This window comes from Bactrocera dorsalis, chromosome 5 (assembly GCF_023373825.1).
Source record: "Bactrocera dorsalis isolate Fly_Bdor chromosome 5, ASM2337382v1, whole genome shotgun sequence".
Classification (NCBI taxonomy): Eukaryota; Metazoa; Arthropoda; class Insecta; order Diptera; family Tephritidae; genus Bactrocera; species Bactrocera dorsalis.
Window position 1 is genome coordinate 39,570,281 of NC_064307.1, and position 15,041 is coordinate 39,585,321.

The 15,041-nt window shown below is 36.5% G+C and overlaps 1 protein-coding gene across 1 annotated transcript in view; it reads right to left on the minus strand.

Moving 5' to 3' along the window:
* The window catches only part of LOC105225299 (ankyrin repeat domain-containing protein SOWAHB), a 96,810-nt gene that overhangs the window by 53,537 nt on the left and 28,232 nt on the right, over nucleotides 1-15,041 (minus strand). The window contains exon 3 of the mRNA XM_049458941.1: nucleotides 9,037-9,168. Within this exon, the coding sequence (XP_049314898.1) occupies nucleotides 9,037-9,168 (132 nt within the window). The remainder of the gene's footprint in view (nucleotides 1-9,036; nucleotides 9,169-15,041) is intronic.

A 15,041-nucleotide genomic window follows, 5' to 3' on the forward strand; every position in this document is an offset into this window, starting at 1 on the left:
TAACAGATGATAAGACATTACAAATCGATAAAGCGCTTTGAGATAATCACGAACTTGTTGTATGTTCAGAACTAATTTTACAGGAAACTATCCCGGTATCAAAAGCAAACGTTCACGCTTTTAAATTCGGTAAAATAGACTTTTTGAGAATAAATTTGAAATAATACTGTTAAAAAAAAAAACATTTACAAACTCCCGAAATTATTTTGTTTATTCCTTGCACGCACTGTGTGTAAGTTGTGAGCCTGCTAGCGACCAACTTTTTTCCAACTTATCACTTTTTTTCTGTCCGTATTTCATTTATTCACTTTTGTCTATTGTTTTTCGTTGTTGCTGCACGTATTTACATGCGTTAGCAGCTCGTTTATCCGTTACACCAACAGTTTGGTTGGCTGACCACGTTCGGACGGCATTTTTGACCTGGCTTAGTGCAGTTTGACATGCGGGCAAATTGAATTTCGTGTTATTCAAACTAACTGTAGCTGTGGCCCTGCAATATGGTTCCGGTGTGTGTTTATCCCATGAAAAGGGTGGGCACTCACTCAAATTAAAAATATTTGTTTTTATTGCCTTTTGTTGTGGCATAGCTTGTCCCGCATGTTGGCGGCCAATGACTTGACATTATTTTTACTCATCGCCCATGATTTGGTGATGTTGGTCAGTGGGAAGAAACAAACAAAGAAATAGCGTCGATTTAATTGGTTTTAGAAGTAAGTCGTAAATTAATTGAATGAAAAAAAGATTAGTAAATTTTTTAACAACAGAAAAATATACTATATTTTTTATAACTTTTGCCCACAATAATTTTTATTGTTTAAGAAGTATGCTAATCCGTCTTTTAACAATAAGTGCGAATATCGACTGGGAAAATAAGAACAAATAAACGGTTAAAACCGTTCGTTTGGGTAAAAGAGATTCTAAAATTTCTCTCGAATTTGTTTTTTGTTGTTATTTTAGGTACATTCAGTTATTCGTTTTTAAATGTTTATACTACGTGAATTGAAACGTGTTGGACCTGGCCGAGAAATCGCGCCATTACCGTATTCTACAGGTTTGATCCCAAATTATTTTTTCCTCTCTTCTAGTCATGGTGGAAAAACATTAAGCTCAAATGAGAAGATCAGTGCATACATATGTACATATATATTTAAATATGATCTGCTAAGAAGGTCTTAGAGCTTCACTCTATCAATCGATATCGGTATCAATATATTTGAGGATCCTTACCAGAGCCGATTTTTTTCAAATATATCAAATGTTGCTGGGACTAATAGGTTCTGAAGACTTCGAACAACTTTCTGTTAAATAACAGGTCAATTGAAAAGTCCATGGCCTGACACCAAGACGGCGCAACTACAATTAAGTCCATATGATTTTTAGCTAGCCTTAAGCTACAAGAGGCCCCAGTTGAATCATTAGTTTGTTAATTATATAATGTTCAGTGGAGCAACTTTTGTTATTGTGAAAAAAATTGATAAAAAATAATTTTAGGTATTCATAAAATATTTCACTTTGAAGAGTAAAAATATAGTTAAAGCAAAAACTTGCCTACATGACGAGTTTCCGGACACCGCCCTTGAAAAATCAACCTTCAAAGATTATTATGTTAAGGTTCAGACGAGGTGAAATGAGCACCGAAGACGATGAACGAAGTGGACGCCCGAAGCAGGTTGTTACCCACGAAAATATCAAAATATTTTCCGTGGTAACCGTGAAGTTATTCGATATAGCAGACACTCTAAAGATCTCAACAGAACGTATATATCATATCATTCACGAATATTTGGGTATGAGAAAGCTCTGTTGGTGCCGCCCGAACTCGCTTTTGATCAAAAACAACGACGAGTTAATGATTCGGAGCAATGTTGGAGATGTTCAATCGTAATAAAACAACGTCTGTATTTTGGGATGTACATGGAATAATTTTCATTGATTACCATGAAAAAAGGAAGGACCATACAATACATAACATTATTGGACCATCTGAAAGACGAAATCGCCGAAAAACGGTCGCATTTGAGGAAGACAATGCACTGGGTCACAAGTCTGTGAAAACAATGGCAAAAATCCATGTATTGGGCTTCGAATTTCTTCCACATCCACCGTATTCTCCAGATCTGACCTCCAGCGACTATTTCATCTTCTCAATTATCAAAAGTATGGTTGTTGGGAAGAAATTTTTTGTGGAATGAAGAGGTGATCGCCGACTCTGAGGCCTATTTTGAAGCAAAGGATAAATCATACTACAAAAAGGGTATCACAAAGTTGGTTTGCTATAATCAGTGTATCCCCTTTAAAGATTGCTAAATATTTTGAATAAAAGAAAACGAAATTTGCCAAAAAGCCCCTTACTATGGCTGATATGAAATTATGATCTACATATGTATGTATGTATATATGTATACAATTTTTTTTTTCAAAAAAATTTCCACAACCAAAAAAATAATTTATTTGACCACCCGGCGAAGGCGCTGCTGACAATTAAAAAATCAAAAAGAGTTATTGTCACTTCTGAAGCGACGAACTGACGCTTCGCTACGTGTGTACATGAGACAACCGAACAAATTAAAGACAAAATTCTGGTACTTTGTGTTGTTCGACAACATTTCAAAAGAACAAAATGCGCAAGCTAAAATTAATGTAAAAAAAAATCAAAAAAAAAATATTTTTTGTTTTCCAATTTCGTACAAATAATCAAAGAGGAAAATTATCACTTAAGTAATTGTTGTTGTCGTCCGCAATATGTAAAATCGTGTTGACAATTAATGGTAAAATATGTTTTCGGCATGTTCTTTATATTCGAAGCTTTCGTTTGTGCCGGTGACGCCTTCGCACGTCACAGCGTCACACACCAGGCTAGTGGGCGGTTACTAAAACTGAACGATGAGGTTAAAAAATGTCATTCAAAAAGCTTAATGAATTTCTACAGCCAAAAAAGTGTAGGCAAAAATATTGCTTTTCGCATGCAAAATTTCGGCACAGTCCGCATGGCGACAAAAAGCAAAAAAAAAAAGAAGAAGTGGCAATAAAAACAACAACCACGAATTCCCTAAGGACGGCGGGCAATTCAGGAAAACATGACATTTGAACGCTTTTCGTGATAAGCCGCGCTTCAAAGGGACTCAATATGCGAGTGTATGTGTGTTGTTGGCCGCGAATGGATGATAGTCGGTGACGCGACTAAAATATTGCCATATGCACGCAAATTAAAGAAAGAATTGGTGATTGGTCGCAAATTTTGGTGCCTTGCTGTTGTTGTAAAATTGGTAAAAAGTACCAAAAAAAAAAAGAAAAAATGAATAAAACTAAAAAATTAACATATGTATATGTATGTATGTACAAACATATTATATATTTGTATGTTGCTGGTTGTAATTGGGTACATACATTTATACATATGTACATATTTGCTAGTACATGTGTTCATATTTGTTGTACGCGCATTTACCGTCACCGCCCGCAACACGTGTCTTCTGCTTGTTACACTTTGGTTAATTTATTTTTGTTGTTCTTCCTTTGTTTTAAGCAAAAAAAGTAGAAGTGAGTGTATTTAAAAAAAAAAACAAGTAAGACAAAAGAACGATATGAAAAAAGGGAAGCACTCAATTTTAACGAAATGAAAAACACATGTCCGACAAGGCGACTTTACAAGGTGGCGGTATCGTTTAGGCTCCGGTTTTCAATTTTTTTCTCCAGTTTTGCATTACACTCTTGCTGGCATTGCCAGCAAATTCGCTTAGAATACTTTTTTCGGTTGTGGGTGTGTACTTGTGTTCGAAATGGAAATACACAGTACAGTCACGCCCACGAAATCGTCCGTTGGTTTGTATGTTATGTTCTTGGTGAAAGTAATGAGTGTGCTGTTAATGAGGGAAATTGTTTTCATTCAAAAACTTTTTTTCAGTTTCTCATTAAAATTTAAATTAATTTGTACGAAAATTTTTATTTTTTACTAATCATGTAAAAACTTTGCTGGACTGAAGCTGATTGCATTTACTTTGTTTATGTATTTGGAAATTTTTTAGGTACATATTCGGCGCGGTGCACAGCAACGCGGACTGACGTATGGAACGACTTGGCATATTTTACGTCAAGATCTTAAATTTAGAGTCTAAAAAGTACAGCGTACGCAAGAGCTGAAGCCCCTCGACCTTCCCTGACGAGATTGTTTTGCCTATGTGCTCTTGAAAAGTTTCAAGAAGATTCGACGTTTTCGAGCCAAAGGCCCATTTCAGGCTCAATGCGTACTCAAACAAGCAAAATTGGTATATTTGGGCCGAAGAGTAACCTGAAGAGATTCAAGAGTTGACATTTCAACCAGAAAAAACAACAACAGTTTGAGGGCCGGTAGAATCATCGATCAAAGTTTCTTCAAAAATGATACCGGTGAGAACGTAACCATCAATGGGGATCGTTATCAAAACTTGATAACCGCCAATTTGATGCCTTAATTTCAAGCTCGTTATCTCGGCGACATTTGGTTTCAATAAGACGTCGCCACTTCCCACAAATCGTATCAAACAATGGTTTTATTGAGAGAATAGAGGTGAGCAGATAATTTAAAGTTTTGGGCTGGTCAATTGGCCACCGAGATCATGTTATATCACACCCTTGGACTTCTTCCTGTGGAGATATGTAAAGCCTAAAGACTATGTGGACAATCCTGCTTCGATTCAGGCCTTGAAGCAAAATATCACGTGAGTCAATCGCCCGTTCCCAGTTGAAATCTTAATGAGTCACCGAAAATTCAACTCAATGGATGGACTATCTGAGGCGTAGCCGCGGCCAACATTTGAAAGAGATAATCTTCTAAAAATAAATGTCAAAGCACGTCCTTTCGAATGATAATAAATGTTTCCCATTAAATTTAAAGTTTCTGTGTATTTTCTTCAAAAAAGTAGTGAACCTCGAAATGGATCACTATTTAATACTGGCAGTGCCTTCTGCAATAATCGTTGGATAAAAATAAAATTTTGGGCCTAAATCAAAATATTTTTTATAAGAAAAGTCCATTATATGTTACAAGGACATGTAACAATGCTATCTGAGATTATTGCCTTAATGGCCGCCTGGCCTTTGTATGTTGTTTCCTACATTGTTAGCTATATCTAGCCATATTTTAGAATTGAACATTAAATTTGGAATCAGTTCATAACAACTAAATATTGTTGTCATCAATTTGTAACACCAATTTATTGCGAGTGTGCCAAATAATGTCTTAATTTAGCATTTATGAAAATGCACTCCGATCGCTGGAGAGTTCTTTTGTAAATACCTCTCATTATGGGCCATAAGTGCTCTTGCTTTTATCCTTCCTATTATCTTTATTGGCGCCGACACCGCTTGCGCGGTTATAGCTGAGTTTAGAACAGCGCGACAATCGTTCTTTCTTTTCGCTGTTTGGCGCCAATTGAAGATTCCAACGGAGTAGAGATCTTCACCTTTCTCTGCTTTCCCCGGCGGGTGCTGCGTCAAATATTTTCACAACTGAAGTGTTTTTATCCATTCCGATTACCTAGCCAACGTAGTCTCTTAATTCGCTGAACTATGTCAATATCGTCGTATATCTCTTATTATTCCATCGGTGATGATGCGATGCGGTATTCGCCAATGCGCAAAAGACCCCCATTCTTCCGCCGAATCTTTCTATCGAAAACTCGTAACGGCGACTGATCAGATTATCACAATATAGCAGGAGGGAATAATGTGTGACTTATAGAGTTTGGTCTTTCTTTGTCGAGAGAGGACTTTACTTCAATTGCATACTCAGTCTGAAGTAGCACCCATTAGCTTTACTTCATTATGCAGTCCGGAAAAAGCAGAACTAACGTCGCAGATTTTGAGGCCAATGAGGTCATTATCATCGGTGTACGCCAGCTGCTGTACACTTTTATAGAAGATCGTACCTGCTCGATTAAGTTCTGTAGCTCGAATTGAGTGACCTTTTCTGAAACCTAGCTTGGTATCTAACGACTCGGAGAAGTTTTTCCCTTTTCTGTCAGAGCTTTTGGTGTTGCTCAACGACAACTCACACCGTATTAGCGTTGCGGGGATACCAAGTTCAAACATAGCAGCATAGAGGCAGTTCCCCTTCGTGCTCTCGAAATCCGCTTTAAAATCAACGAATATGTGATGTGTATCGATCATCCTTTCACGGGTATTTTCCAAGATTTGGCGCATGGGGAAAATCTGGTCGGTTGTAATTTTTCCAGGTCTAAAGCCACACTGATAAGGTCCAATCTGTTTGTTCACGGTGGGCTTCAGTCTTTCCCACAATATACTCAATAGAAGCTTAGATGCGATGTTGAGGAGGTTTATGGTATAGTAGTTGGCGCCGATTGTGGAGTCTTCCTTTTTGTGGATTGGGCAGTGCACACTTAAATTCCAATCATCGGACATGCTCCGTCCGACAATATTCTACAAAGAAGCTGATCTATGCTCCTAATCAGTTCTTGGCCGCCGTATTTGGATAGCTGGGCCAGCAATTCATCGCCCCCCGCCGCTTTGTTGTTCTTTAGACGTTCTTTTGCTATTCGAACTTTTCCATGGTCGAGCAATGGAACATCTGCTCCATCGTTATCGATTTGGAAATCGGGTTCACCATGTCCTGGAGTTATGCTTTCACTGAAATTCAGCAGGCTGGAGAAGTGATCACTCCATAATTTCAGTACGCTTTGGGCATCAGTCACTAGATCGCCTCAGGGGGTTCTAAAAGAGTTGGTTGGATCCACTATCCATTATTTTATATGCTCAAGTTGTAATTTTTTTGATTTCTTAGCAATGAAAAATTTGCGCTAATATTTAAATATATATGTATATATACATATAATACCGTTACACTTAACTCGGCATTGTAAGTTCTCTCTGTTACAGCATAAACAGTTTGTCAACCATTACAAAAATCATTTTTAGTTCGTTGTGGTCCTCAAGCAAATTAATTTGTAAAACTCTCAACTTTTGGCAGCAACCAATAATATACCCTTAATGAACCCATTGCGTATCAAAGGATCTGCATAAATTTATTAAAATATATGTATGAGTGTGACTGTGACTTGCTGTTGACACTAATTTATTTCTCCGGGAGCCTACTTGGAAATACATAAAAATGATTTATGCCCATTTCCGCTTCATTGCCAGCCCAAATGATTCGAAGAATTGCAAGCGCCGCATAATTCGCGCATTACACTGCAGCGGCAACTCCTTATTAATTGCAATTTCTCTGCATTTATAAATTGCAACCGCCTTGACTGCAAGCAAGCAAGACGCACACGCACATATTCATAAGAGGGTATACAATTCAATTGCGTCTCCTTATGGGCAACGCACATTATTTCCGGGAACAAGAGATTTGTAGCCCAATTAGTTTATTCCACACAAAAATCTCCACATGAACTTGTGATCCAGCACAAGCTGCAGTCACAACCATAAGTATGCTTATATGCCCATTACGCTCCTAGTCAATTCAAGATGAGCTGTCATAAGCGAGTTCCATTGAGGGGAAAATGCAACCGCAAGCAGGCAATAATTCCCCCAAAGTGCCATAAATCTTCTGCGCAAGCAGCAAGTCCCACGGAGCTTGCACTGTACTGTGAGTGCTGGTGGCGGTGATGGTGACGTTGGTGTCGCTGCAGCATAAAAAATGAATTATGCGCCTCTTTATCGGCGTGAAATGCAACAAAAATTGTAAATAAAACGTAGCAGGGAAAATTAAAAAATTAAGGGCCTGTGTTGTAATTGAGAGACTAAATTTCGTATGCAGATTTGTGGTAAGTGTGTTTGCTTCGCTGGCAGCGAGGGCAAGTCCTAAATTTTGTATGTCAACTATTTTATGGATATTTGGTTTCATATGAACTGATAGAATTAGTGCCATTGTCTATCATTTAGAAAATTTATATTTTCATGTATGTATGTATGTGAGTATCTAAACAATAAATAATAAAACGACCCTCCGTTTTTTAGGTTATACATTTTATGAATTTATTGGCTTTGTTAAGTTTTTAATTGGCCATTGCTGTCTCTTTAGACATTTTATAACTTCATTATTTATAAATTTACAAGCTAAATTATTTACATAAATTTTCCAAACGAATTTTTGAGACACAGTAAAATCATCTCAGTGAACTCAATAAATTCGGCAAAGGAATATACTTTCGAGTTCTTGTAAAAAATATTTAACTTAAGTTGCAAAACAAGTTTTTCGTATAGTTTCTATAGATAAAGCTTCGCCAAGACGGGTGAAAATCTTCTTAACCCTTTCAGCCCCAAAGGACTTTTTGAACGATGTCAAACATACATAGAAGTTGCTTATAAGCAACTTCGGGGCTGAAAGGGTTAAACTATTTACAGATATATTGATTTTTTTTGTTTTGTAGATAGATGGAATGGGTAACTCGTTTCCAATATTCAAAATCATCGTAAGTTTTCCGCAAAGCTTTTCTTAGTATCTTACAATTGCCATATATTACTTAAGATAGTTCTTAGTTTTGAATACTTTGGAACATTTTCTTGAATTTTGCTATAATTTCATATTTTTATATATTTTATATTCTGTTCAAGTTTTTTATAATTTAGTTACAACTCTATTCAGCAATATATTAGAATAACTTCAAAGTCTTCAGTAAAACATTCACCAGAGTTTCTTATTTCCATAGCGCTAACAATATGTCTAACATTACAAATTTAATTTTCAAGGCGTGCCTTGGTGTCTGTCACAGCAGCCACATGGTAGAAAAAACCATAAAAACGGTCATGAGTACTTTACTTTACTTAGTGGCGCCAGACACACCACCTTCTACAATTCTACACTGCTCCAAACACTTATTCATATGCTTATCACTTGTACCGCACATTGACAGCTGGACAATTGTCAAGTGACCGTGGCTAATGTGATCATTTGTCAGTGATCAATTACGTAGATCAATGTCAATGTCAGATGCGAAGGTAATACATAGACAAGTAAAACAATTTTATGAATTTAAGAAAAATATAAAATAAAATTTAAAAAAATTAATAAAATTAATTAAGTTGCTGACTTACGTGTAGTTTGACCAATTCAGGAAAATCAGTTAAAAGTTTGGATAGATCCTGATAGTTAGCTCTGGCCATAGCTACAATCCATTCCTTTGCCTTTTTGTGGGCCATAGTAACTTCAGGTATTTCCTCTTTCTTCTGCAAGTAAAAAAAATGGAGTACGAGTTTAATAAAAGAAAATTTATTAATATTAAGAATTACAACAGTCAAATTAAAAAGTTATAAAATATTCGTACTGCATATAACTGATTTTTTTATATGTTATGGTGATTTAAGAATGTTTTTTTCGATGTATTTCAGTTATTTAATTTTAAGTCTTCAGTAAAATTCATTGCTCTCATATAAATATTTTTCTTTTTTTTGTTGAAAGAAGTGAGGTTTCAGAACTCTGGACGAATTTTGCCTGATTCTGATACTTTATTCTTACATATAGTTTTTCCAAAGGAATGAAATCGCTTATTGAGAGAATTTAATTTTTTGTGTAGAGCGGGGTTAAGGATTGAATGCGTGTTATTGCAGAATGGCCGATGTACGCGGACAAAAGACATTTCAGGGATAAGCTGGACTGATGGACGTTTAGATGTTAGCGTTATTTCCACTAGTCGGAATGCCGAACAGTTAGGTTCGTTTGCGTGAGACGTGTTTAGACGGCGAAAGCGTTTAATTGGTTTAAGGTTCGTTTCTTGTGCGAATGGTGAAAATGCGTATAGGGCCAACCCCTTGTTACCAGTCCAGAGCAGTATGGAAGCTCAACTGGTAAGAGTTTCGACTACGAGATGTGATCGGAGACTTAACTTTGGTATCTCGGGGAGCAGAAGCTCTTGGAGTTCGCTCCAACCTGCTCATGCGACGCGGCGCTTTGGGAAGTATCGCGGTGGTTGTGCTTTAATACCCGAAAACGGGCATAACTGACATTTGTCAGTTGAATGAGGGGTTGCATTGAAACCCAGTACTGGGCCCAGCTAAAATACGACATAGGTTTTAGATGAACTTCGAACCCTTCCACACTGTCAATGGGTACTAAAAATGCCTAGCATTTTCTAGACGTTGATAAACGCATTGATTTGATCCGCTGTGCTTTTTGGAGCGCCGTAGTGTAAGAATGTCTTCAGCAGGTACCGGACACAACGGACGTCTTTTGTCAAATTGCGATTAAAATCTCTCGGCAGACACACTTTTGCTTTTGATCCAGCTAAGTTGCTGAGATCGATATTAACCGCCTTAATAAATTTGTAGTAAACTTTACGCTTCGCAGATCTATAAGGATCTGGCAATCCACTTTTAGGAGTATATGGGTAACACAAGGAGCAAATATCTGTCCAAGTGATATACATTGATTTGGGATCAATACCATGACCTACCCGTTACACAGAAAACAAAAAATGGAGCCAATGTTGCGTTAGTCAAAGCGCTATAGACAAATGAAGCGGGATGGTTTCGTTCCTAACGGCAATACAAAACGTCTAAACTGAAAAAAGCTCAACGGTACAATAGATATATTATATCATGAAATAAGTCGGTCCATGAACCAACTAAATCACATGATTTTAGTCGATTAGACATGGAACTAGCATTAACACCAACAACAACATTAGTCAGCCTCCAACTCTAACGCAAAATAACTCTTGCCAACAGGTGCTACTTCGGAATGAGTAAGCAATAGAGAAGTAAAGTTATCTCTCGACAAACAAAGACCAAACTCCACAAGAGAAAAATGTTCTGCGGAAGATCTATGATCTTTTGCGCATTGGTAACCGCGAATACCCCAGTCGATAGAACGATGAGCTGTATGAGATATACGACCACAATGATATACAATACAAGTAGTTCATTGAATTAATCGGCAGCGGCTAGGCTGGTTAGATCATGCCGTCGAATGGATAAAAACACTCGAGCTATGAGAGTATTCGACAGAGTACCTGCCAGAGGAAGCAGAAGAAAAGCTCCAGTCTGTTGGAAATATCAGATGGAGAAGGACCTACCTACATTTGGAATCTCCAAACAGCGAAAAGGGAGAACGTTGTTGTAAACTAAAAAAAAAAGACTACTTTTTTTGGACTTCGCTAACTCACACAGTGATAGAAAAAGTAATGCAAAATTGGGCCAACAGTATGGTCTTTGTAACATGCAGTCGATTTTCGTAAAGCTAATCCAGGCAGTTCTTCCCCAACAGTAATTACAGTGCCTCCAAATACGAGTATGTCTTACACGGCCTACAAGCAACTTAAATACATACATATATGGCAAGTATAACAATTTCTCTGATTTAATTACTATGCTTTAATGAATTTATTATAAATATGAGTAATGAACAAGCGCAAACATTAAAATACCGTTAAGTGTCATTAGGGGCTGCCATTAATGCCGCGCGACACGATTATAGACTCCGGCGTGCGCATGTTGCACAGTACACGTGTAGAAATTTATGGTCTAATATATCTAAATACACATGTACTAAGTAAATACATCTATACATACATATGTACATTTGTAATAGAAATAAACTTGATATGTGATTTTTCACATACACGCACTGTGGCACATACATATATACACACACAGGCTGGAAGAAAGGATTTTGAGCACATTTGCGCCTTATGAAAGTAATAATTTTTATTTATGTGGCAACTGTGAGTTGGTGTCGCGCCTCAGTAGTCTTTAGACAACCCTGGAATGCTTTCTTCATTTAAATATTCCATTCTTATTGTTGTTGTTGCCACATTAAATATATATGCAAGTAAAAAAACTAAACCAAAAATTAGAGAAAGTAACTGCTAATGAGCCGCCTTCTTGCAAAGCCTTCGACACACCGCCCAATCCCTCGCGCTCCAACACATTCCGCTAACGACGCTTTTTCGCGCGACATTAACATGTGTGGCATCTTATTTACGAGTATGTACACATGTAGATATGTATGCAGTACATTTTCGGCAACTAATTATCCGCATAATGTTCGATGTTACGCAGTTGTTGTTTTTTGTTGTTGTGTGTACATTTTTTCTTTCTGCTGTGTAACAAGCTTGTGCTTAGTACTGATTATGTGCGTATTCACACGCGCGTTGCAGCACACCTCAGGGCATATACATACATACGAGTATATGTATACATGTGTGTGTGTGTTTGGTGAACATGTGCGTGGCAGAAGTAAGGTAACAAGCCTTTGAAATCTATGCGCTTGCTCTATGCGGCACCACCCTGCCACCAACCACCAACCTCCAACCTACGCATCATCCACCATTCTTGCTTTCTTTCTCACATATGTTGTTGTTGTTTTTGTTGGCGCTGTTAAAATCGCAATTATGAAACTAATAAATAAAATTAACTAATTCCTGGTGTATTTAGTAGCTTTCCTTTAACTTGTCGCCGTCTTATTTAATGTAGCAACTTTTGCCGCGTGCGTGGCCGTTGCGCGCTGCCAAAACGCACGCGTCGCCTTTTTACACGTTCACTCCATTCTTCACATGCCCACTTGATTTTTGTAGTGGTTCACGTTTTCCGAATTATGTGAAATGCTCAAAATTGTAGGTAAACTCATAGGCGCACTAGAAAAGATCGATATACGCACTCATCGAGCAAGTTCTATACAGTGAGATGGTATAAAAGAGACTCCACGACGCATGTTTCCACTACTTCATGACACAAGCACATTTTCTCACGTTTTAATAAGGTTGATTGACATTATTTGCCCTTTTATCAAGTAAAAGTTGCAACATCTTTAAAAAAGGTGTAATGAATATTTTCTTTGCGAAACGAAAACAACTATTAAAGTATTACACCTGTTACGGGTTTCAACTCCACTCGGTTGAATTGAAGTTGAAGCAATTCGGTATAACCCAAATGTAGTCTTTAAGGGAGTAGTAAGGTATTTTTTTATTTTATATTAATGTACAATATCTTAATATTATTCTGTGAAAATTTGAGAGCAATTAAAGCAAAATTGACGGAGGTATACACTTGTAAGTCTCCGCCCTCCGATTTGATTGTGAGCGGCTGTGAAACTTTAAACGTGTTTTTCTCACACTTCACTTTTTCGAAGCCGGTGAACTCTGTAGCTCAAAATTTACTGAACCGATTCTTTTGAAATTGTGCACAGTCTTTCTTTACATAAATTGTGAGGTAACGCTGTCGAGTTTTTTTTTAATTTTAACTTATTTTTAAACAACAAAATTTCAGATTTTTTTTAATGAAAAAATTGAGTTCAGAGCGTTGTAAAAAATTGAAAAATCATTAAAAAAAACAAAAACTCGACAGTGTTACCTGAGGAAACTAATCAAATCAACTTGGTTTTTTAATTTCAGATGATCCAGTCATGAGTTATCAATTTTTTTTGGAACGTCTGCGAAGATTCTCTGTCACCGGCTTATTTTTTAATATTTTTCTATGAAACTTTCACAGAATATTCTTTAAATATCATATAATTATGTTACAATTATACAAATAAATAAATATTGATTGTATCTTAAAAAAAATATATTGAAAATATGCTTTTTTCGCTCGAACCGACAAGATGAGATAAATTTCTGCAAGCATTTTAAGAGGGTATTCTGGTCTAGGATTTTGAAAAAATCGATTTTTTTTTTTTGCATATTTTGAAAGTTTAGACTTTCATAAATATGACCTTGGAAGGATTTTTCAAAATTCGACTTATTTTCGGAGATACAGCCGATTTTGTGAAGTGACTAGAATTGACGTTCACTAGAATTGTCTCTTACACTTTAAACGCGTTTTCCTCGAAACTACTTTTTTTGAGGTGGTTGACATGATGTCTCAAGTTCTACTGAACCGATTCTTTTGAAATTTGGTATATATCTTCTTTATGCAATGTTCTATCGTATCTGCCTTGGATTTCCAAAAATTTTTATTTGAAGTATTTAAAAAAAAAAAATCGAAAAGGTCGAAAGTTTTTTGTCAAGTCGACGCCATTTTGGTATTTTTTTATTTTTATTTTTTTGAAATGGTCAACCCGATAACGACATCCTTACTAATGAAGAATCTTCTTGGTTTTTGTGTTTTAGATCTCTAGAAGGGTTGAAATAACGTCAACCAGGACGCACCGTTTTTCTTGAAGCCCCCACTCCACCGGTCCGTTTATTTCTTTGCAATTTTCTTGCAATTTTTTTATATTATTAAAATGTTAATAAAAAACATATACAAAAATTGATAGTAAAAATGTTTTTCATTTTTTTATTACCTTAGTTTAAAAAATGCCCAAAATTCATGCGTTTAGACCAGAAAACCCCCTTAATACAGCAATAATTATATTTCAAAACCAATTTGTTGGGGGTATTGAACCATACCAATTTTTTTCCAAGAGAAGGTGCTAAGTAAAAAAAGGAATTTGTCCGCTTTTTTTGAAGTTAATCTCGAACTAGGGATTTATTAAGAAACATTATCGCTTGAAATTTTTGTTAAAATATTACTTTCAATTGTCATATAAGATACAACATTTAGAAATTGCAACAATCATTATCCAAACTTACCTTAAGAACATAAACTTACAATCACATTTTCACGATAAAAGCATGTCCGGTGAAGAGCCAAATTTTTGACTTTGATGTGCGAAAATACTCTCTCTACTCACGTTACTGTTTGGAGTGCTTTGCGGTACGAGGGCTGCTATATATATTTCTGGCCTAGGTAACACTAAGTGTTGCCAGGTGCTATCTGACATTTCCATTGGAAAGTTTGACATTTTTTAGCATAACATCACTCAGAACGTTTTGTCATTTAATCGTGAATTGTTTTATTTACAGGGAATTAAAAAATTCATCTCGGAATTAACTCGTGAACATTTTCGTGCGATCATTTTTCACAACTTTCGACGTGGATTATCACAAGAGTGCATCTAAGAACTAAAATCTTTGTATGGCTATGAAGCACCATCCTATAGCACTGTGAAAAACTGTGCAATTCAATCATAGCCGACGCTCGCTCAAAGACGAATTCCATGAAGGTCGTCCAAAAACAGCCGTTGTGCCAGAAAACATCGATGCCGTACGTGAACTGATAAT